Raw genomic sequence first — 23,237 nt, 5'->3', positions numbered from 1 at the left:
TTTTTTGTTCAAAGTAGAAGGAATTGGTCTTTACACGGTAACTCAGGTATTTCAAATAATGAAGGCTACAGCTTTGTAATGACTTGTAAAAGTCTCATTCACAAATGGGTACATATTGAAATAAGACAGTGGGTAAAATTACCCAATGCAGTGTGGCTTCTGACAGCCTGGGTTAAGGTCTGAAGATTTGCGGAAACTGCTCTAGAACTCAGCTGAGCAATTTGGAGACGTTATTTATAAATTCTTTAATCTATTACCCTCACAAACTATATAAAATCATGATGACTGCTTGTTGCAGTATTTTAAAAAGAGATTTAGCAACATTTTCAATTAAAAAATCTTAAAGAATACGTCACTATAGGCCCTAAGAGGTAGGTATGTTTATCAGTCAAAATTTTATTTTTTCTATAAAACTTAAAATAATAATTTAAACATGGTCAAATTACTATTTTCTTTTAAATATTGCTTTATTCTTCAATTTGAACTAGATTCTGAACATTATTAAAGGTTTAAACATTCCATTCCAAAGATGCTTAACTTTCTATAATGACATGAGTTCATTTTGTCAAAATTTGAAATGTTTCTGTGCTTCAAATATTTTTGTCTTTTTCACTAATGCATCCAATGATATTTCAAAAATTTTCATGTCTGAGCTCCCCCTGAATTCCTTATTGCAGCAAGACTCCTTTGTTTTCTTCTCACTGGTTTTGAGATTTATTCATGTAACTTCCATTAGAGTTAATTGGAGTTTCTAACATAAATTCTACTTCCAAATGGAGAATAGGTTTCTTTAATGTTTTTATTTTTAATAAGGTTAGGCTTAAAATACAATCTCGTATACAATGCTCTTTTTTGCTTTGGGAAATTAAAATGCCTTTAACAACTTTTAGGGTTAAGGAATTGAAATCTGTTGCAAAGTTTTCTCTCTTTTTAAGTTCTCATGCATTGCTACATCATCATTATGAATTACAATTGGTAATGAAAGAAATAGGATAGTAAACTATAAAAGCATTTTTCTAGCAAACCACCACTGTTTATATACTATTTGTGGGTTTTATTTGTGGAATTACTCCGGTAATGATGTGTTATTAACACTATTTAGAAAAATTGTGTTTGCTGTTGCTAATAAAGAGAACAAAACAGATAACATACATGGAGAGAAAAGTAGAGTTTTCAAGTGGAAAGAAAAGCTCATTGCTGTTAAATAATAAATTACAAGTCCTGTATTATTATCTTTTAGCATTTGGTTGTTAGTAGGTAATAATCATTTAAACTATGGATAATATTATATGTGCAATTATTCTTTAATTATTTGAAAGATTACTGAAAGAAAATATTTACCAAAAACTCCTGACATATTTATTTCATTTGCCAAAAGAAAGAAATCATAAGAAATACATTAATTAATAATAGATCACAAGCTTGCATTCCACAATGAGTGCTTTTTCCCTCCTAGGTTATAGAAAAACAGTCCTTGCACTCAAACACATTCTTGAACAATTTTGTGCTGCTCAAACATTTTGAAAGAATATATAGCAAATTAATTTTATCTTATTTTTCTCTGTTTTAAATTTAGAGATGGATCCATGGAAATCAATCTCATTCTATTTCAATTTTATTCCTTTGAAATAGAATAATTCAATAAAAGTCATATTTGCTTACAACCTCCTAACATTGTCATAAACCCATCAGAGGCCATTTATACAATTAAAGTGTAGGTGAAACCAGGCAGTTGTGAAATAGTCACTTAAAAAATGAAACCAGAAGCAGTTCCCAAAATAAAGAGGAAAATGTTCTTTCTCCTTAGTACCTGGCTTCATAGCAATAATCCTTTTAGAACATGCCTTTCTATTCCATACTTTACATTCCACTTATTTCTACAGTTATAGTAAAAAATTATAAATATGCTTCAATGGTACCCTTTAAGTATTTATAAAAGTTCATATTTGAGAGGTATCATAATTTTTAAAAAGGATTTACCAAAAGAGTATATCCTAGCACAAATAAACCAATTTAGCTTTTCATTTTGTGGCAACCTTAACATACATGAAAAGGTGAAGAACTGTATAATTCTCTCTTACCCAAAGGGAAGTATAGAATGTACCTAGAAATATAAAAAGAAAAAGTTGCTAATTGTCCAGACATTATGTACCAGTGTCGTGGCAAGATCATTCAGCCGAGCATGATTTCCATGTTACGTGTTGTTCACAGTTAAAGAAATCCAAGCTCAGTGAGGTGCAGTCACTCCTACAGTTTATACAATGAATAGAAAGTTACCAAGTTCACATTTACTTCTCTAAAATAACCATTTGGTACAAGCAATGTTTTCTTAAAGCTTAAATTCTACTAGAAATGCTAAATATTGGTGGGTTGATATATTATTTGGGATAGAGAGCCATGGCCTCAATTACTATTTTGAAAGTCATTGTGCTCATAAATTTTAAGATATTTATATCAACCTATATCATACTCAGCGATAAACTTCCAATAAAATTCTTTCCCATAAAACAATATTTCCATTTTTTTTAACTTTGAAATGGTCCCTTTTCATTGCTTTGAATTTACCTTTTGTATTTTTCTTTAGACATGTTTTCCCCCATTGTTTTTACTGATAGGTTTATAACTGAGAAGTGATCAAGTATTTTAAAACAGATTTTTCCATATTAATGAAATTATTTGCAAGACATTATTTTAATGTAATTTGGCTGTGCTGCATTATAGGTGACTGATGAATAAAGTTGAGTACTTTTAGTAATCGATAGTTTATATGACCTTTTAACTTTCTCTTGAAAATTTTCAGATAGAAAATTAATCATCATGAATTCTATTATTAAAACGCCATTCAATAAAACATCAATGGAATAATTTGGAAATATAGCTCCCATTAGCTCAGAGCTTCACTCTGAACTCCTTGCAGAATGGACACATTTTAAGTTTATCTTGCTCCTGTCAAATTTCATAGCAGGTGAAAGTAGACATGAAATAGCCCACCTTACTGATAGGGCCTTTCTTATCCCAGGCTTACCAGCACTGAATCAACATTTAAATAAATTTGGCTTTGTATTTCTTGCTCCCAGGCAAAGGGAATTTTTGATTAATAGTATATTTCCATCTTGTTCAAGGATAGGAAACATGGAGTTTTTCTAGAGACCAGACTGAAAGAAGGGGGAGATATTAGCTTGCCTAGGGTATCTAAATATCTGATATGAGGTCTACTAAATAGGAAGTACATATTTTAGAAACAGTATAGAGCGGTGAGTAGAAACATAGCCTTTGCAACCAGAAACTTCTAGTTTTAGTCCAGATTCTATCATGTGTTAGTTGAATATCTGGCAGTTTACCTAAAGCTCAATGTTTTCATCTGTAAAATTGGTATAATGATATTATCTAGTCATGTTTTTGTGAGAGTGAAATGTAAATATATTTATAATGATTTAGTGCTGTTCTTTTTATTGTAAAGAGAAAAACAATAAAAAAGGTACAAAATCTCAAACAAGATAATAGGAGAGTTACAATGGTTAATATATTGCATATTGTTATCTTCAAAGTAGTTGCTCAGATTATAAAATATAGGCACAAAAAATTGATCAAGCAATATAAGCATAAATGTTTCTTTTCAATGAGCTGATACGAATTAGTAGTGTAACTATCTTAATGCAGTTCTTAGCACATGAGGGAACCACAATAAAATGGTAGCAAACAATTTTAAAGGTTTACTAAGAAAAAAAAATCTGAACATCTATATTTTCATAATAGTCTAAGAAAGTTATATTACAAAAGTTGAAAGGGCATATTCTAAGGATTCTAACTTGCTATGGTTTTTCAAACATATGAGATTATTCAGTCTCAATTACACCAAAATGATTTTCACCTTCTTTTAATCATCAATCTTCATTCTTTAATAATGATAGTACACTTAAGCTTACAATTATTTTAAATCTACTTTGAATAAAATTTAGTTGAGAGTTACATATAACACTGTCCAAAGAGTACTAAACATGAATGCATTTCTCTGCAAGTTATGAAATCATGCATTTAATCCATGACTGACAATTTTAATGCACCTGTAAGTAGCTAAAATATCTAAAACTATTATCTTTATAAATTTTGTATGATTAAATACACTAAATAATAATTTTCCACGAAAAATAATCTCTACTGCAATATGAAGTATGAAATAATAAACAAAAATGATCTTGAAATCCTAGAATTCATGGGAAAAGATGGAAATATATTATTTCAAATCAGTTTTTGTCTCATCTAATGAAATTGTAGCATAAGGAAATGCATTATAGATCATATAGGAGTATATTTGCAGAAAATCAAATTACAAAATACATCAGCCTATAGTCAAAATTGATGAAATGAAATCCAAATTCTTCCCTATTTTATGCTAGAACATTATTATATGGAATTTTTCTAATGGGACCATATCCAAGTGGTAGCATTAACAGATGGGATCCTGTTGGGGTTCCACATTTTTAGTTATTTAGGACTTTAGTAAACAGTGATTTTATCCAGTATGTGATTGGAACAGATGTGATCTTATCAGGGTTCCACTTTTTTTCAAGGGCATAAAATTGCCATGATTTGCTGTACAGTGCTGGAGTTTACTTTTTGTGTGGTTTTAGAACCAGAGTCCTTTTAAGCCAGAATTTGCCCTTGGGTTCTAAAACATCATAATAGGGAGTTAATGCTTTATTCTCTATTAATCCCATTAAATCCTTTTAATATTAGAGCATGTGTTGCTTTATAGCATTAACTAGTGTCTTGCACTCAACAGTATTTTCACAGTTTATGACACTGCTTAGGGCATTAACAAACAGCTGTTTGAATTAAATGAGCAGTTAAGGACCCTGTTCATTAACTCAAAAGTTTCATGTATTTTTAATTCCTTAAATCTAATGGTATCATCACCCTCCAAGAAATCTATCTTTGATTATAATTTGCTCTGGCCACTATTGGTTATGGGGGAAAGTATTATTGTTTTTGAATATGAGTTATATCAGGGGTGGATATCTTTAATGAATCTTAACTATCTCATAACGGGTTTCATTCTTATGGGATATAAAACTTTAAAAGTTGTTTACGGCAGTTGTGTTAAGATTTTCTCCAATTTTGGTTACTGATGACTTCATTTAGCTAATGTAAAGAGGCAGTTGGAACAGAATTATTTGCATTTGAAATGGTGCAATCAGAGGTTTGAGACTGACTCATTAAAAAAAAGAAAATTGTATTTGGACAGTGACAGATTATGTGATACAGTCTCTGGTGCAGGGCAAAATGTTAGTCACTGATTATCTCCAGATAGAGAGATCATGCCTTCTGAGGCTTCACTGGAGACTTTTCCTTCTCTTCCATCAGGGCTCTGGACAACCCAATTCAGTAATTTGAACGGAGATAATTACATAAAAGGGAAGTTTTAGATTAATGTGTCTAGCAGTCCCAATAAGCTGCCTGAGGATCGGACTCTTCACTATTCATTCCTATACTCTGATGCCCTGGTGTTGCCCCACGCAGTTCAGGGTTTTGTACTTAGATGCTAAGTATTTCTGAGAGACAGATTGGGTGGTTTAACTAAGAAATGTTTTACCTGTTGGGTGAAGCTCTTCTAGAATTCCCACAAATCATCATATAATTTGACCCTCAGTTCTTCTCATTTTCTCTGAGGTGAGGAGGGAGGATATGTGTGGGTTTTTGATAGATGAATTCAGTTCACAGTCATTTACTAATCAAATAGAAAGCATTTCAGTATAATATTATGAAATGGGTCATATGATTTTACTTTTTTAATAATCATATTTACATTTCTCACTTAAAATGCCAAGGATCAACAATATCAAGGTGTACAGAAGACATTGTGTGTATGCAAACTGAAAGGAATGGATTAACTCAGTAGGAATATTTTGCTAAGAGAAGTAGGAAACTTTTTCTGTTTATCACCACATCCTTCCTGAATGGTTAACAGCAAGCATAAGGAAAGCAAGATTCCAGGATTCTTACTTTTTAAAGTAAATGAGTCTGACTAGGTTTGGAGTTTGCAACTGCCCTCTGTTTATCCATATTGGCGGTTGTGGTGAGCCTTTTAAAATTGCCCTATCACTTCTTCACTTTGCCTCTACTCTCACTGTGGGTCTCGCTCACTCTTTCTACCCTTCATCCATAGCCAGGACAAAGGGCAATCAGAGGGCACGAAAGCAGGACGACTCGTCTGAGGCTCCTCCCCATCTTGACTGCTAAGTTTACAGAGAGCATCAGAGAATCTCTTCTCCTCTCTACTATGAAAAATTCTAAGTAATGGTAAAAATACAAAGCTATAGTGGCCTTTAACAATAAAATGTAGAAGTGTAGTCTGATTTCAGACAGCATGATGTTAAATAAAGCAGAATATCTACTTCTGCTTACACACATTGCCATTGGTACTGTCACCATGAGGGTGCTCTGCACTGAAATTTAAGGGGTCCACAGAGAATCCACATATTTAGATGAATCACCACCAGAAATATTATTTTTAAAATAACTAAGAAAAATTTCAGTATATATAGGTAAAGAAATCTTTAAAAATGAAAATTTATTATATATATACATATATACACTCATATATCTACATATATTGAATATAAATATATTTAATATATTTATAGTATCATGCAAAACCCAAGATGAAAATGTATATATGTGTGTGTGTATATGAAAATGTATGTGTGTACATTATTTACACATATTAAATATATTACAAATATAACATATTTATTTGTATTTATCTATATTATAATTACATAGTACATATAGGTGTATATATTGTATATATTAGATATATTAGGATATACTTCATGTAAATATATTAAACACATGTTATATAGCTATAGTATGCTGAATATATACACATTATATGCACTGTATTTTGTATACACAAATTTCATATATGTATAAATAACTATTTTGATTTTCTCCCAGCACTCTGGAACTCATCCGTCCCTTATCCAGACAAACCAAGCCACTGCCACCATTTTCTTAAATTAACCTCCCAATTTGTAGCATCCATGCTTGTGCTGCTGACCTGGAGCTGTTCTTTACGAAGCAATTTGCATGAATTTAATCCTAATTTAAAACAAACTCGTGTTTGGACCATCAGTTCTAAGCATAGTTTTAGGGTTTCCCTGGACTCCTGGGAGCAAGGAATCTAAACTTTTTAATGTTGCTTGTACGACCCAGTGCAGTCCACCTCCCCACACACTTGCTAGGGCACTGCCCTTCTAGTTGGCTGTACCACGGGAGTCTCAGAGGCTGTGCCAAGCTCGCACCTGCGCGGTTTTGCACATGCGCTCTTTCTCCTGTGCGCGCCACTCCTCCTTAGGAGTCTACTTTAGTGTCTTGTGCTCGGAGAAGTTCTCATTCTCTGTGTTCAAAGCACTTGTTCTTTTTCAGTTCCTGTCTCTCCCTTTACTTTTCCTCCGCATCAGTTTCTGCAATACTAACTATACAATTATTTGGGTAATTTATTTATTTTTTCCCACTAGGGGTAAGATCCATTTTCTTCACCGTGGGATAACCAGCACCTTGCAGCTAGATGAGGCACTCAATAAATTTTTTAAAATAAATGAATGACCTCTGCAGTTTTCTTTAACTTGAGGACATAAAAAGGCATTGTTAAGAAAGATCTTGTACCACTTAATTTCTTGATAAATCATCAGCCTTAAACGTGGTGATTTAGGTGTTTTTAAAATTATCAGCACCCTTTTTATTATTGTTAAACTGCCCTTTAAAATCAATTAGGTTACTAATGATTACACTTTCTTATTCCTGCTAAAGGTCTTATTTAAAATCTTACTTAGTGGGTATCCAATGTTTTATCGTTTATTTTAAATACTCTTATGTGTGGTAACTGCTGTTTTTTTCCTGGTCTGAAGTGTGTTGTAGCATGCAAAATCTGAGACAAAAAAAATAGGATTGTGGGGAGTTTGAAGATTACAAAGGTAAGATGACAAATTGAAGCTTGCCAGATTGGGAGTGTCAACTAGAAACAGATATGAACCATTGCCAAGTGCAAGAACAAAATCCTGGCAATGTGCACCCACACTAGCATCAACGCCTGCTCCAGCGAGCCTGTGCTTATCCATGGCTGAGGATGAGCTTTGGGGAGATGAGGACCCGATCTCAGAAATCTACTTCCAGCTTCAGCAGAGCCTGAACACAGTGCAAATGCTTACAGATGTCCTTATTTCATAGTTTTAATGGCTTACACAGAGATTTGTGTACATTAAACAGTCCACTTTGTTGATATTTTGAATGTAAAATAGCAAATTTTGGCAAAAGCCTTCTGGAGAAAGGCAAATTAAGTAACTTCCCATTTAAAGAGTAGTCTGTTATATTAGGAGTCATGAGTTGCTTCAGAAACATCCTTCAGTAAATCACTACTTTCAAAAGATTAAAATGGATGAGATAGAAGATACCAAAAATGTATATATCCAAACAAGGGAGAGGGAAAAGAAAAAAGCAGGAAAGCAATTAACCTGTTAGCTACAATTGCTCACAAATTATTTTTGAGAAACTAGCACAGGAAGCCAGAAAGTAAATAACATAGGTCTTTGGGAAAGAATTTGTAGCATCAGCTATTTACTAAGTCGCAGTAATAAGCAGTATGCAGCGCTCATGTTTCCATTCCTTCACACATCAGACCTGTGGGAAGAGACCCCGACAGCCAGGAGTCAGGACGTGCAGGTCCTGGGCTCAGAGGTTTAGTAGCAGCCATGAGACTGACATTTGTTATCCATGAGATGCTGCTGAACTGTTGTTCCAAGGCTGTTGCTCTAAAACCATAGTGCATTGTAGTTTGTTGGAGGTTAGTAGCACTTGTTAATTTGATCAAGGCTGAAGTTTACGGAGGATAAAGTAAACAATGCAAACTGCAGACACCATCAGTTTCCTATGGGCAGTGAAGTGTAGTCTGTTCCATTTACACTTCACAACAACATCTGATGGGCTTTGTCAGTGCTGCACAGAGTAATTAAACCTGAAATCAATAGCAGGCATTTGTCATGTTTACAGCCGCTCTTTCTGCTGGGTTAAACTCATCAGTTTAGTGCCGTTCTGTTTTACTGCAGAGACACGCTCCATTATTTCTTCAGGTACAGTTGAGATATTCAGTTACATGCCCAATAGTTTGAATACGACATTAAGATTAAAAGGGACAGGCAAATGGACAGTTTTTGTAATTTATTTGCTGATTTCTTTAACCAGGGTTGGATTTCCATTTCCTTCAGTCTTTTTAGGAAACATTTTGTGGTCTGAGATAATAGGTTCCCTTAGCTCCCAAACTGGCGAAAAGTCTCATCTCAAATTTGATAGAATTTGACACCCACGGTAACTACACACAAGGACTGCTGACACGTTTTGATTTGAGGAATGAAGAATGTCTAGGATTCAAAATTGTTGCTTTATTTGCACAAAATTGATCTTTCCATTTTTAATTAAGGATTCTTCCTAGCATTTTCTCTTTCTGTCATTTTGAAAAGAAGTTACTTTTAGTCTTTTTTACTCCATTTTGAATTTTTTCTTTTGTTTCTTAATCCTTTAAATGATACAGTTATAGCATGGTGATCTTTACAGTAACAGAGTTTACAGTTCAATAGTAAAGTTGAATTTGACGTACATATTGGAAGGAAGTTGAAAAGCGTGCCCTGTTTAGAGTGTTCCAGCCGCTTAATGAAGGTCCTTGTTATCCTCATTTTATGCAAATCAATTTAAGCATCTTACCTCTCCATGCAGGACTATTTGTCTTGGTACACCCAGGCAAACAGGCCTATTATAAGAAGGAACCTTATTGTCAATTAGTATGAATTTCATGTATGAAACCATGTTACTTTTATGTGCCTTACATTCACATGGTATGTTAATATAGCACTATAATTCTCAAATGCATTTATTGAAATGTACCCAGATGCGATTATTATATAATTTTATCCTAAATTTGAAAGTCACAAAAAAATTTTACTGAGTTCCTCTTACTCTTCAGAGAGTATACATATAACTTGTTATTTGGTCTGGAAGTGAAGTGACTTAAGTATCACAACCCATGTTCCTGTAGACCAAATTGCCATAAAGAGCTTAGTCATTTAACTTAAGTGGCATCCCAAACCCTTATAGGAATTTATACTTTTGTTGAATGTGAGTAATGGAATAAAGAAAGTCATCAGCACAGAAATCCAACCTACAGTGGATTTTAATGTAGTTTTTCCCAAACATAGTAGTTAGGATGGAATATTTGTTGTTTTCTAAAAACTGTATGATCAAGGTCTTTAAAAGGCTATATACATGTGTATACTTAGCAGAGTGGAGAGAACTTGCATCTTTTTGTCTTTAGGCCAGAGATGAAATGTCTTTGAGGTACTGTTGTCCCATTGTATATATCACTTATCTTGTTAAGTATGCCTCGAACTCTACATCTTGAAAATTAAACCTCTCTCTCCTTCATAGGATCTGTTTTGTCATGATACAACAATTTCAAAATTATTCACACATTTAAGAAAAGAGATTGAACTTGCTACAACTGCCTTGGTCAGTAATTCTCTAATACATTTAATAAATTATACATTTCCTCAGCATGTTGCATTCAAATTTTTGAGATATACATCATTTTCATGAGGCATCTGTTATTAAAAATTTTGAGTGAGAATTTAATTAAAACTTAGGATGATACACCATTTATTTTTTTCCACTTTGATCAAAATAGTATTTAATATTTATCTTTGCAGAAGCATTATTTTTTATTATTCTTTTTAAAAATTTTATTTTAAAGAGAATAAAAACTATCAAAGTAACTGCTATATAGGATAACTGGAATAACTGTACTGCTGATGTCTGTTGGTTTATTGAAAGGAACAGTTAGTGCTTAAATTTTTTTGGCCAATTTTGCATGCTTATATCTGGTAACCTGAACATCTAATTTGAAGACAACAATAGAACAACCATTGTTGAATTTCTACCATCTTGGTTAGTGAAGCTCTGTATCATTTCTAGTGTTCTTCATATTATTTTTTATTCTCTTTAATGGTTTGATCTATCTTGCATTCTTACATCTGGTAATCTGAGCAACTTCGTTGAAGATAATGATATGTAATATAACAACCACTGCTAATTCCAATCATTTTAGTTTGAAACCCTGTATCATTTTTATTGTTTGGGGGCTGTTTTGTTTTTGATATAGCACTTAAAAGGACAATACTTCCTGAACATAAAGATAAAAATGATTTTTGGTTTTTTTGAGACCTGGTCTCATTATGTTATACAGGCTAACTGTGAACTCATTTATACAACCCAGGCTGGCCTGATACTCACAGTGATCCTCCTCCAAAGTGCTGGGATTACAAACGTGCACCACCAGGCCAGCTTGATATTGATTTTTGAATAACTCATCAAAATAAAATCTCACTATAAATTACAATAATATTCTTTACTTGAGCCTTCTAAGTATCAATGATAAAGGTGAAATTTAAAAACTCCTCTACCCACAGTCATGCTTAAAGTCAAAATGATACCTTGCCTGTGTACATTACAACTAAGTTTTTAGAGATTGGCATACTTGTTTGAAGTTACAGATAATCTGATTTTGCTGAACACAGACTTGAACATATGCTCTTCATTTTTGTGTTCCAGTTAACCAAAAATGGAAGTTGTCCCTAAAGATCTTGTCTATGAGAGATTTAGTTAAATGTGTGACAGATTGTTCAAAGGGCTGTTGTGCAAAACGTCGAGTCTTATCTGAAAGTGACTTAAAAACAATCTCAGAATAATAAAATGCTTAGACCTGTTAAGGGTCCAGGTAAATGCTAGCTGTTAGCGTTGACAATCAGAGTAGGTCCACTGAAATTCTCTGGACCAGGAACAGATCCTAGAAATAAGTTAATTCTGGAAGTAGACTTCAATTCTAGTTCCATAGTTGCTCATTTATTGTTGATGGCCCTTTGCCTTAGGTTCCTTAGAAGAATATGATCTCACATAAAAAAGAGTGGTAGCTTCTCTAGTGGTTGGAGAATGAAGAAATTTTAAAATCATATAATTGCCATAATTAGCATAGGTCATCTCACTTTAATAACAGAATTATGCATGCTATGAAATTGAAATAAATATCAAATTTAATAAAATCATGACAGTTTTTTAAATTAACTTCAAAGTTATCATGACACTGTCTCTCCACAAGATCAGATATCAATGTTCTTTTCCTAATATTTTAAGCCACAGGTCAGTAATCAGTATGAGGCCTCAGCTGAGAAAAAAGATGAATTCTATACTTTTATCTGTAGACCTCTGTTATAGCTCACTCATGTACATCATTTCTAACTTTTTTGTGATTTCTTATCATGGACTTAAGATTTGCTTAGCAGCCTACACAATTGTGAAAGCTAATTGTGATAAATGAGAAGTTAATAGATCAGTAGATCAGTAGATGGATGGATGGATGGATGGATGGATGGATGGATGGATGGGTAGATGATAGATAGATAGATAGATAGATAGATAGATAGATAGATAGATATCTGTGTTTGCATTCCCACCACCTTTCCAAAGCCACACATCACTTAATGGGACATTTTCTCAGAAATGCATTATTAGATGATTTCATCATTGTATGAACATTATAGTGTGTACTTTAACAAAGCCCTACAAGGTGGGCATGTTGGCACATGCCTGTAATCCAAGCTCTCAGGAAGCTGAGGCAGGAGGATCATTGTGAGTTCAAGACCAGTGTGGGCTACAAAGTGAGCTCCAGGCCAGCCTGAACTGCATAACGAGCCCCTGTCTCAAAAAGACCAAAACAAAAAAAAGAGAAACAAAAAACAAAGCCATACGATACATGTCAGTAACTGGGTGTGACCTCAGTGCAATAAGAAATAGTACATTGCAGGTTCTGAGGCTGCTTTCTGCATAACACTGTGTGCTGTTTGAGACTAAGCTAATTTTTTTAATGTAGGGCTACCTTGTAATATAATGTTAAAAATATTGTCTGTTAAATACAAAAACCAATAATACACTCAAGTATAATTATCAGATATAAACTGCAGATCTGTATGTGTTGCGCTTTTATGGAGTTGTCAGTGTGTGGATTTGTTCGCACCAGCATCACTGTGAAGATGGTGACGGGTTGGGCTCTGAGAGGATGACAGAGGGTCACTAGTAGAAATTCTTGAGGTCCGTATATTTTTTTATGGTCCGTTGTATGTGTGTTCCGTTGCTGACCAAAATGCCCTTGTGCTACCCAGGAATATCCATCTTGTTGGTTCTGCTTTTCTAACTGAAGCCAGAATTCTCACTATGCATTGTACACACATCTCTTCCCAGTTATTTGATTAGCACAACCCTATGTGCTGCTGTGAAGGGAGTTTGCACATGTAATTAAAGTCCAAAATCGGGAGATTTTTGGGAAAAAGGATTATCCCTGGTGATTGTGACCTAATTAAGTGAGCTCTGAAAAGGGAATGGAATTTTCCTAGTGAAAGAGCTTCAGTGTGAGGAGGGGTTAACAGGAAGTTCTCCACTGCTGGATTAAAGCAGGACCTGCATGCATAACTAGGAGCTTAAAGCAATGTCTGGCTGACAGCACACAAAGGACAGGAACTTCACTCCCTCCCTGACAAGGAAATAAACTCTGCCAACTCTCTGAAGGAGCGGGGAGGTGGACTGGCCCTAATGGAGTTTCCTGATAAGAACTCAGTCCCACTGTCATGTGTGTCAAATGTTGAGCAGAGAAACTGACTGGGCCATGGCTGGACTTCTGAACTGTAAGATACCTACAGAAGTCTGAGATGATAAATGGATGTTATTTTAAATTGATGAACTTGTGATTTGTTATGCAATAACACAAAGCTAATTCATAGGCACTCCCTTAAATAGCAACAGTTTCACTCTACAAGATGAAACTAAACTCATTTCTACCTTAGTCTTTTCTGCTAGTCACTTTGATTTCACCTGGAAGGAGTTGATCTTGGTATCATTAGGATGCAGTGGACTTGGCCACCTCAACAATAACCTGAATCTCCCAAGTTTGCCAGAAGCTCCTGGATGGGACTTGTGGTTTAGAAAGATGAAGACGTTTCAGAGGGACCTCAGCTTATAGACATCTCTGACTTGGAAATCCATGTGGAAGATCCTAGGTTAAACAATCCTAATAATCACAGGATGACTAATCTAAATGCAGTAATTCCTTGAAGAGCAATTATCAGATGACATTGTGTTAATAGTTTGTTTTAAAATATTTATTCAGATATTAATTAGTTATTAATTTAGTCAATATAAACTTACTATGAGTCTTGAAATTCATCTAATTTGTAATAAAATCATCACTTTTAAGGTGAATATTTGAATTTTACCTATCCTTAAAAAACACTTCTTAGGAGATTCCTTTCAGAAGAAACTAAAAATGTGCCTGGACTGTCACAGAGTAATTGGCCCTTTAAAAATGCATAAAATTGGGGAACACTTCTTGGGGTCCATAATGAACCAGCTGACCACCAGCAGTGGAGTGCCGATATTGGCAGATATCTGGGGGTAAAAATACAAGCAATGTCCAATAAGTAGTAAATTTTTGATCATTGTTTCATTACAGACTCTATAGCTGAAGAAAAGTTCAAGTTCTTTGAAGTTTTTCACAGAAATTTCTGTTGATCAGTTTGAGCAACAGGAGCCCTAAAATTTGTCATCACTATGGATTCTCATGGTGAAAAGAAAAGAAGTTGAGAATTGACTTTTTCTCTTTCAGTAAAGTTTCTACACAAATTCTGGATGTAGTCTATTTTGTTAAAACAAGTTATAAAAATAATAAGTATATGGAAGCACAGTACATTTATGGTGATATTTGAAGCCTTAGTGCTTTTGTGGTCCATGGTTACAACATTCAGATAAAATAAGGGTAGGGCTAAGTCAGTAAGGAGGACCAGGAACTGGGGTAGATTGAAAAGGTGAGACTGTAAAAGCATTTAAATTAAAGTTAATTTTTTAAAAAAAGCATTTATAGCCCCACTCCATTTAGCCACACATTGCCAAATTTGTGATTCAGGAATCTGATAGATCGTTGAACCTGAAAAAGGACACTTTGCTTCATATTCTGCTTTTGAATTTTCTCAGGTTCCTCTAACTTGGAGACAGAGCAGTAAGTATGAGCCATTAACTAGTAACTAGTAACTTGCAAATAACTATGAAGTGGGTATTAGCCCTTAATAACCATTTCAGAACTCACAATTTCCAATCACAGCTGCAGTCTTCTCCTCATTCAGTGAGCTTTTTTCCCCGCAACCCCAACCTCCCTCTTCCCACATTCTTGGGTTAACACACGGTGAGCTGACAGAGCACCTCACAACATTCCCAAGGCAGACACAGAATTCTGTGTTATAGACAGTCTCTGAGATTTGGCCTTTTCTTCCATCTTCCTCTCCTCACTCCACTAGTAAAAGACAGAAGAGACCTTCTGCTCTTCCCTCAGGCACGTCTACCTCTATTTGAATGTACATAGACCTTATCGCTTGGACAGAGACACAGGGTTGGGAGTAGAACTGTCTTAGAATATTATTTGGTAAATTCATTTCTCTGTCAATGTCTCACCATAATTAGAAGTTCATGAACATTCTAAAATTAGATTATGGCAGCAGACAAATATTGTCCAATAATATTGGTTCTATTTTGTGGCAAAGGTAGTAACAAAAAAATTGAATAGTTTTGACTTTCTTGTGCTCCGAATCCTGCAATGACTTTTGATTACTATCCTGGGAATAATGTGAATCAATGACATTAAGATGGTATATTACTTGAGTAAGCCCCTGAAATGCACATATATATTATATTATGTTATGTTATGTTATGTTATGTTATGTTGTGCTGTGTTTTCGCCACTCAATCCCTTATGCACTCCAGTAGCCTCTCAAAAAATAATCTATGCCAGATGTTTCTGAGAGAGTAAAACATATAATGTACCTAATTTTGCAAAACTACACAATAGGTAGACATTACTTTCTCACCCCAGCTGGTGATCTGGTTATGCCCTGAAGCTTGGAGATTTATAACCCTTGTAATTTTATCCTAAACAGAGTAATTATAGATGCTCTTTCATTGCTATTATTTTAATTAGTGATGAAGACTTTGCAAAGATGTTTAATCTCAAGATAATGAACTTCATCTGGTGAGAGTCTAGTAGGTAACTGTTACCATTTTAGGACAATTGGTATCCTCAGAAATTAAGTTTTATTTATTTGGGATTTCTTACACTGGTCTATTTAAAATTATTTAAGGAATGTCATAACAGAAGTGATTAAGTCTCTAACGAAATCAGAGTCTAACAAAAGAAATATAGAATGGTTATTTCAAAAAAGTACCTTTCAACGCATCAAAGAATAATCATTTAAACAATTTTTGCAAAATAATTCAATGTGCACAAAGGCATAAAATTTTCTGAAAGTTTTAATGATCAAGAAAGCTAAATTATGAATTAACTCAGAGTAATTTCCTACCAGCACACTGTTTATATTGATTGAGCGTGTGTTCCTTTTGTCATTCAATATCCCACGAGGAGTTAAATTACTTTAGAGTGGGGTTTTCAGGAATGTTTATATAAGAATGCTTTCATCAACCACTGACTTCACTTCTGTGAAAGCAAATGTACAAAAACACCCTTGATTTTTATGAGTAGAAATTCCAACTGTTTGTCATAGTTGAATTGGGACCACAGAGTCATCTCACTTATAGATGAATTTTAATCAGCAGGGATTTCCTTTGATTTTCACATTTTTCCCTCCACAAAATGCAGGAACTGTCCCACCATCTTCTGTTTGTCCTCAGCATAAGTACCCGAGGTAGGGTATAGAATAATCACCGAAACAAATGGAGCGATAATAATAGGGAAGATACTTGGAGTCCAAGTGCTGGTCGTGTTCCCCCCATTCGTACGATGAACCCAACATTAAAGCTAACTGGCTATGAAAGCTAACAAAGTGAGACTCAGGAGAATGATGCGCCTCTGCTGCTGCATTCTCTCCCACCGCTAGCTCTGCACTTTACCTTTCAGGAAACATCATCTCTCCCTGGCTTCCACCACCAGGCAGATGTCTCACAAATGAAAAGGAGTACACAGCTGGAACTCAAGCAAGAATACTCAACTTTAAAATGACTTGAAATTGGCTTTAAGAGAATATCAAACTTTTAAAGATGAGTACACTTGAATAGGACACAATCATGTAGCTTCCATCTTGAACTTAATATCATTTGTCATTAAGAAGTACAAAGGTTGAAAATAAGAATTTGAATTAAGAATTATATAATCCTGTTGGATTATATAATAAAATGTGGCAGAGGATTCGGTTACAGTCCATCTTCCTTGTATGGACTACTCTGGAGAGAGAGATTGAGGCTGTGCTTGTGCTATTTGTTATGAGCTTGTTCAAGAGAAATTTAATTTTATGAGGTTAGATTTACACTAAAATCATAAAAATTGTAATATACTTTCTTACCAAATGAGAAAAGGTACCCAGCTCATAAACTACCTGAAATACTAATTTATAATATATATATAATGAGTTTATGAATGCACAGCAGATAACTTTAATTATTGCATGCAACAGTGTAGTAAAATCTCATTGATTTGAAACTTCTTCATTTGCAGCACAGTTTGGCAATTTAAATAATTTTGGGATTAAAAATAAACAAACCCCATTTTATTAGAGATGGAAAATAAAGACACAAAGAGGAAAAGTTCAAGTTCTATGTAGCATGGTAAAAAATGCAATGAATGCTAACATTTTTAAAGAATTTATTAAAATAAAAGGTGCATTGCCATTAATACCACTTAGAATAACTCTACTTCATTTCAAACACACATCCCACTATTCTTAGCACTTTTGGGAGCAGTTCTGGAAGTCTCTTTTCATTGGTGTCTACAGTTACAGTGTCCTCACTGCCTCAATGTCCTGAATCAATTCAAACATTTACCTTTTACAGTCACTTTGACTTTGCAGAAGAGCCATAAATCACAGTGCCAAATCATACAGATGAGGTCATACCATAGCAAGCTTGCCTTTCCATTGGATGGCAAGTAGAGGCAGCATTCGCTGGATTTTTTATCACATTTCACAAAGACATGAGAACTTTCAGATCTGCTTAAGAAAGTGGCAATAAGGATGCAATAAGTGTGCTCAAAGAAATGAGGAGTACTTTGAGGGGACTAATAGTGTGTCTTTTACTGTAACACTTTTATTTAAATAAACATTGTATTTTTACTAAGTCCTTTCACATTTTATTATTTTATTAGAATTTAATGCACAATATAACAAAAATTGACCATTTGAATTATATATTCATCTTTTTTATAGTTTACTATATATTTTCCACTTTTTATTTTATCTTTGTAAATACTACATTGGACAGATAAGGTAAATATTACTAGTTTCTTGAACAAAGAAGAGACATAACATACACGTACACTAAATAAGACCTGTTGTTCTCCTGATGTCTTACCTACATTCTCATATTAATTGTGTTGAAATTAATGATACTTTTTCTATAATCCATGGTGGAAAATAGAACATAAAAAGGTAAATAATGCATGGAAAGTTAGATAGACAGGTATTTCACTTTCCCAAAATCAAAGCAAACAACTTTAAGTTTTAAAAAATCTCAGTAAATATACGTTATCACATTAACAGTAACAAGATAAAAAGATCAAATAGTAATCCCCATAGACAGAAAAACTAGAAATGCATAAAGCTAGAAGTGCATTTATAATAACTTGCAGCAAAATAGAAATAAAAAATAATTGATTTATATAATAAATGATGGCTCTAAGAGCAGGCATAATAAAACTCAATTGTATTGCTATGAACTAGCCACCAATACTTAGGAAATAAAATCTTAAATGAATACTATTTGTGATAGAATAATTAAACATCAAATGCTTTAGCGTATATCCAGTAAAAGGTGTACAAATCCTTGCTATAGAAAAATATAGAAGCTTTGGGAGAAAAATAATTTTCAAACAGATGAAATAATCTAAATTGATAAGATGGAAATTCAATATTTTAAATATATGACTTCTCCAGAGCTTGATTTATATCTGTAAGGCAATGTTAACTAAAAGCTCAAGCAGAAATTTTAGACACTGATGCATTTCATCTAAAACGTATGAGGAAGTACAAAGGGCCAAATGCAGAGAAGAAAGACATGAAAAGCCGCAATGTGGTCTTTAGGGACTTACACTTCTGGATGGGTAGACTTACTATAAGGCTTCGGTATAAGAAAGTGTGGCAATAGGTGAAAGATGAATCAAAGAATGTTAAAATGGAATAGAGTCCATAAATGAACCTAGAATATAAACATGGTCTCTTGATTTATGGGATGACACCACCAAGATACAGTATGAAAAGGTATACTAGGTAATTTGTGTTGTTGACAATCAACAAATGATGTATGATCAATTGGTTATCTAAATAAAATTTTAAAAAGGAACCCAGCCTACTTCAAAATGTGTATAAAAATCAATTCCACCTCTACTGGAAATGTAAATGTTAAAGTTAAATAAACTTTTTAGAGGACAATGTAGGAAGTAATCTGATTTTTCTCATACTTTCCAGAAATGTTTTAAAAAGGAACCAGTATTAACCATGATATAACATCCTTCATGAAGTATAGTCTGAAAACAAATAACTTCCTTTTCTCAAAAATTATTATTAAAGAATTAAAAGATAGTGATATTCAAGGAAAAATACATAGGATGATAGATATATTCATTCATATACTCTCATCCATGATAAATAAACAAATCTTAACAATATAAACAAGCAACCTAATTAAGAAAAAGTAAGAAAAAGCATGCAAATCATTCACAAAGGGGGTATCAGCTATCAGGGACAATAAGCATATGAAAATGTGCTAAAAAGGAAACTCAAAGTTATGATATCTTACCTTTATAAACCTATCAAAATTGCTAAATGTAAAATTGTAGTTAAGAATGTAAATAAACAGGACCTCTTAGATTTCTAAAGTGAGAAAGTATATTGATGTAGCCATTTTAAAATGTTCAAATAGAACTAAACATATTGCATATGTGATTCTACTTATGGGAATTAGTGTATGCTGTATACAAAAATATGTTAATATTTTACATAAATGTTACAAATGTTATAAACATTTTTATAATAATCCCAAATTGATTCAACAACAAGATGCATAAATTACACTTCATAATGTAATATAATATACAATTATGAGAATTAACTACTGTGACGCAAAAAATATGGATGAATATAATCAAATATATATTGAGCAAAAGAAGTCAGGCTAAAGAATTATACTTACTATGGGATTATAATTATATGAGTTTTTTAAAAAACAAAAGCTGTAGGAGCATAATTACATGAGTTTACAAAATACTGTGGGATTATAATTATACACATTTAAAAGGTAACCTAAAACTTCTGTCTTTGCATGGAAAGTTAGATAGACAGGTATTTCACTTTCCCAAAATCAAAGCAAACAACTTTAAGTTTATTGTGTGGTTTATTATTGACAGATAATAGAGGAAGAGAGCTTTCTGGGGAGATGTTATTTTTTTCTAGATTTTCTTGTAGGTGGCAGTTATGTAGATATATTCATTCATTAAAGTGTATCAGTCCTTAAGTATATAATATATACTAAATACATATATATAAATAAATATATGTGTGTGTATACTAAGTATATAATATATATTGAACCTCCACTTAAACAGTTAGAAAACCTTAATGAACTTAATAGAGACTCTAATAACAGATGTGCCACAATCTTTTATAAAGGATACATATCAAATACAAATATTTTGCACCTCTATTTTTATAAAAAAGGATACAAATGAGTTTTGAATATTCTGCATTTGAAAGAGTACAGTAAAATGCCTTTACACATTTTATCACTTAGAGAGGAAATTTTGGCAACCTTACATTCTAGAGCAGTATGATTATGTGATGAGAAATACAGCAACATGTTCATATGTATATTTGCAATACTTGGCTAATATCCTTGAGTGTTTATAAATTGTTTCCCCCTATCGTTTCTTAGCCCATTGAAAGCTTCAGAGTAGGTAAAATATCCTTCTCACTTATAATGACTACATTTGCTAGGAAAAGACAGGCATTGGCCCCAGCTGCCGTAATGAAGAGTGAGCACATTACTGTGCCTTTATCACATTGGCCCATAGCTGGAAAAATAATGTGCAGAAATAACCCCAACTAGTTGTAAGGAAAAAGTGAGCCCTTGATAACAGTGCTTATTTATTTCTTGTAGTATGTTTTGGTATTGATCTTCATAATTTTCTTGGGACAAATAGTTCTCTAACAGAAGATTTTTGTTCTGTTTTCTTGTTAACTTCTAGGCTGAACTCTTATTAATTCAAACAGAATTTTCAAATTGGGGTATTTTTTTCCAAAACCATTTGCATGGTGAGCTACTCAGTTAATCATTTAAAATGTATTAACTTTTGTACTTAACAGAATAGAAAGTTCATTATGTATCAAGTTTATATTTAACCATAATGGAGAAGCACAAGACTGTCAAATTGTTCTCACTAATTTCATGATGGACTTCATGAAAGTATGTAATCAATAAATCTTCAAGTGAATGAATAAATTTATTTCAAAATCTGTTACAGTTATAAACAAATTTAGTCAGGAGATCATGGTACAGTCTATATCTTGTTAGAGTTGATTTCTCAGTGGTTATTGATGTGCTATCATGCACTCCACATACTGTTAGTGAAAAAATGTTGTATGCAAAATAAGTTAGTGAATTACTGAATAGTTTAAAAATCATTTACTAATAAATACGTTCCAAAATTTTGCAATGTTTGATTTTCTATAATTAAGCTGTCAGTGTCTATGCAATACCTTAACGTTTATTTATCTACTAGCTAACACAATACCTGAGTCATCACATTAGTTTTGTATTGCTACTGTAATAAATTACCACAAATTTAGATGCATAAAACAGCACAAAGTTACTTTTGCTTCTGTAAGTCAAAAGTTATCATTCCAGAGATCAAAGAAAGATAAATATTGAGGGATATCTCTGGAGTAATAACATTTAATTCCAGAAAGACTGCTCTTTCTTCCTCTTTTGTTCTTAGAAAAACTGAAGGAAATTTTTATAAAGAAGAAAAGATCTGGCTTTGGCAGGGATATGGGAGTGCAGAATGTTTCTTATTTTGAGGTGAGAAAAGGAAAGGATGAATTTTGTGAAACTGACTAGCATTGAACCTCAAGCAAGGAGAGAGCTGGTTTAAAGTGTACTTTCCACTTGAATTATGTCACTTGTCTATATTTAGGTCATTGAATTATGCAGGAAGTTTACAATTTCTTTGTTTAAAAAAATTGTGTAAGTTAATTTGCATATTGCCTTTGCATTCTGACTTACAGTTGTCACTTTTCTAAGAGGGTTTATATTCCATCTGCAACTGTGAGTATCTTCTGTAATTTAAAAAAATCAACTGTACTCATTTCATGTGAAACTCTCTTATTATTTTTTTGAAATATTAATCTCCTGAGTTTTGAGAGCACAGCTTAGCAAAGTGTATAAAGGCAGCAAAGCAGGTAGTTTAGATTTCTGTTAGTCTTCCAAGGAAAACCTATGAGTAAACTGGAATACAACACAGAGAGATTATACAGTAAAATGCTTTTGCAAACTAGAATTTAAAGAACTGGAAATCTTATTATTTTTCTCAGTCAAAATGTAAATGGATAAAGTCCTATGTTTTTATGTTGTAAACATGAATTGTGAAATGTTCCTCTACAGAATAAATAAAAAATGCATGCACATAAAATTCAACTCATGTATAATCCTCTGAAAAGTCGACTGATTTCAAAACACTTGGGTGAAGTTATTAAAAAATAAAAGTCATTATTTTAAAATATTAGTTTAAAACATTAGATTTATTAACTTGAATGTTCCCAAGAGTTTACTATGTACTAAGCATACAGTCAGAAATTATGGCACAAATAGTTCACAAAAGTAGGAAAATAAATACATAGTTATTAAAGCTACTAAAATACAGTAAATGCAATACAGAGATATACATAGTACAGTACCATAATATTGTCTTATCTAATGTTTGCTTTCTAAGAAAAGTTGAAAATGTTAATCTTTCTACTTTGTAACACATATCAATACATAGCCACAATGTTTACTATCATTTCATTAAGAATTGCTTTCTACTAACAGACACCGTCCAAAGT

The 23,237-nt window shown here is 33.1% G+C and overlaps 1 protein-coding gene across 6 annotated transcripts in view; it reads left to right on the top strand.

The window, feature by feature from the left end:
* Positions 1 to 23,237, top strand: part of Ccdc178 (coiled-coil domain containing 178) — a 352,256-nt gene that overhangs the window by 197,784 nt on the left and 131,235 nt on the right. Inside the window, exon 20 of one of the 6 annotated variants that reach the window (XM_013507942.1) lies at positions 14,603 to 14,696. The exons of the other annotated variants lie outside the window; for them this stretch is intronic. Within the exon in view, the coding sequence (XP_013363396.1) occupies positions 14,603 to 14,611 (9 nt within the window). The 3' untranslated portion in view covers positions 14,612 to 14,696. Of the gene's footprint in view, positions 1 to 14,602; positions 14,697 to 23,237 lie in introns of those variants that run through there. 6 annotated transcript variants of the gene reach the window in all.

The sequence above is a fragment of the Chinchilla lanigera genome, unplaced genomic scaffold (assembly GCF_000276665.1).
Source record: "Chinchilla lanigera isolate Chin_1 unplaced genomic scaffold, ChiLan1.0 scaffold00001, whole genome shotgun sequence".
Taxonomy (NCBI): Eukaryota; Metazoa; Chordata; class Mammalia; order Rodentia; family Chinchillidae; genus Chinchilla; species Chinchilla lanigera.
The sequence above is the reverse complement of the archived record's forward strand: the minus strand, read 5'-3'. Positions and strand labels throughout refer to the sequence as shown.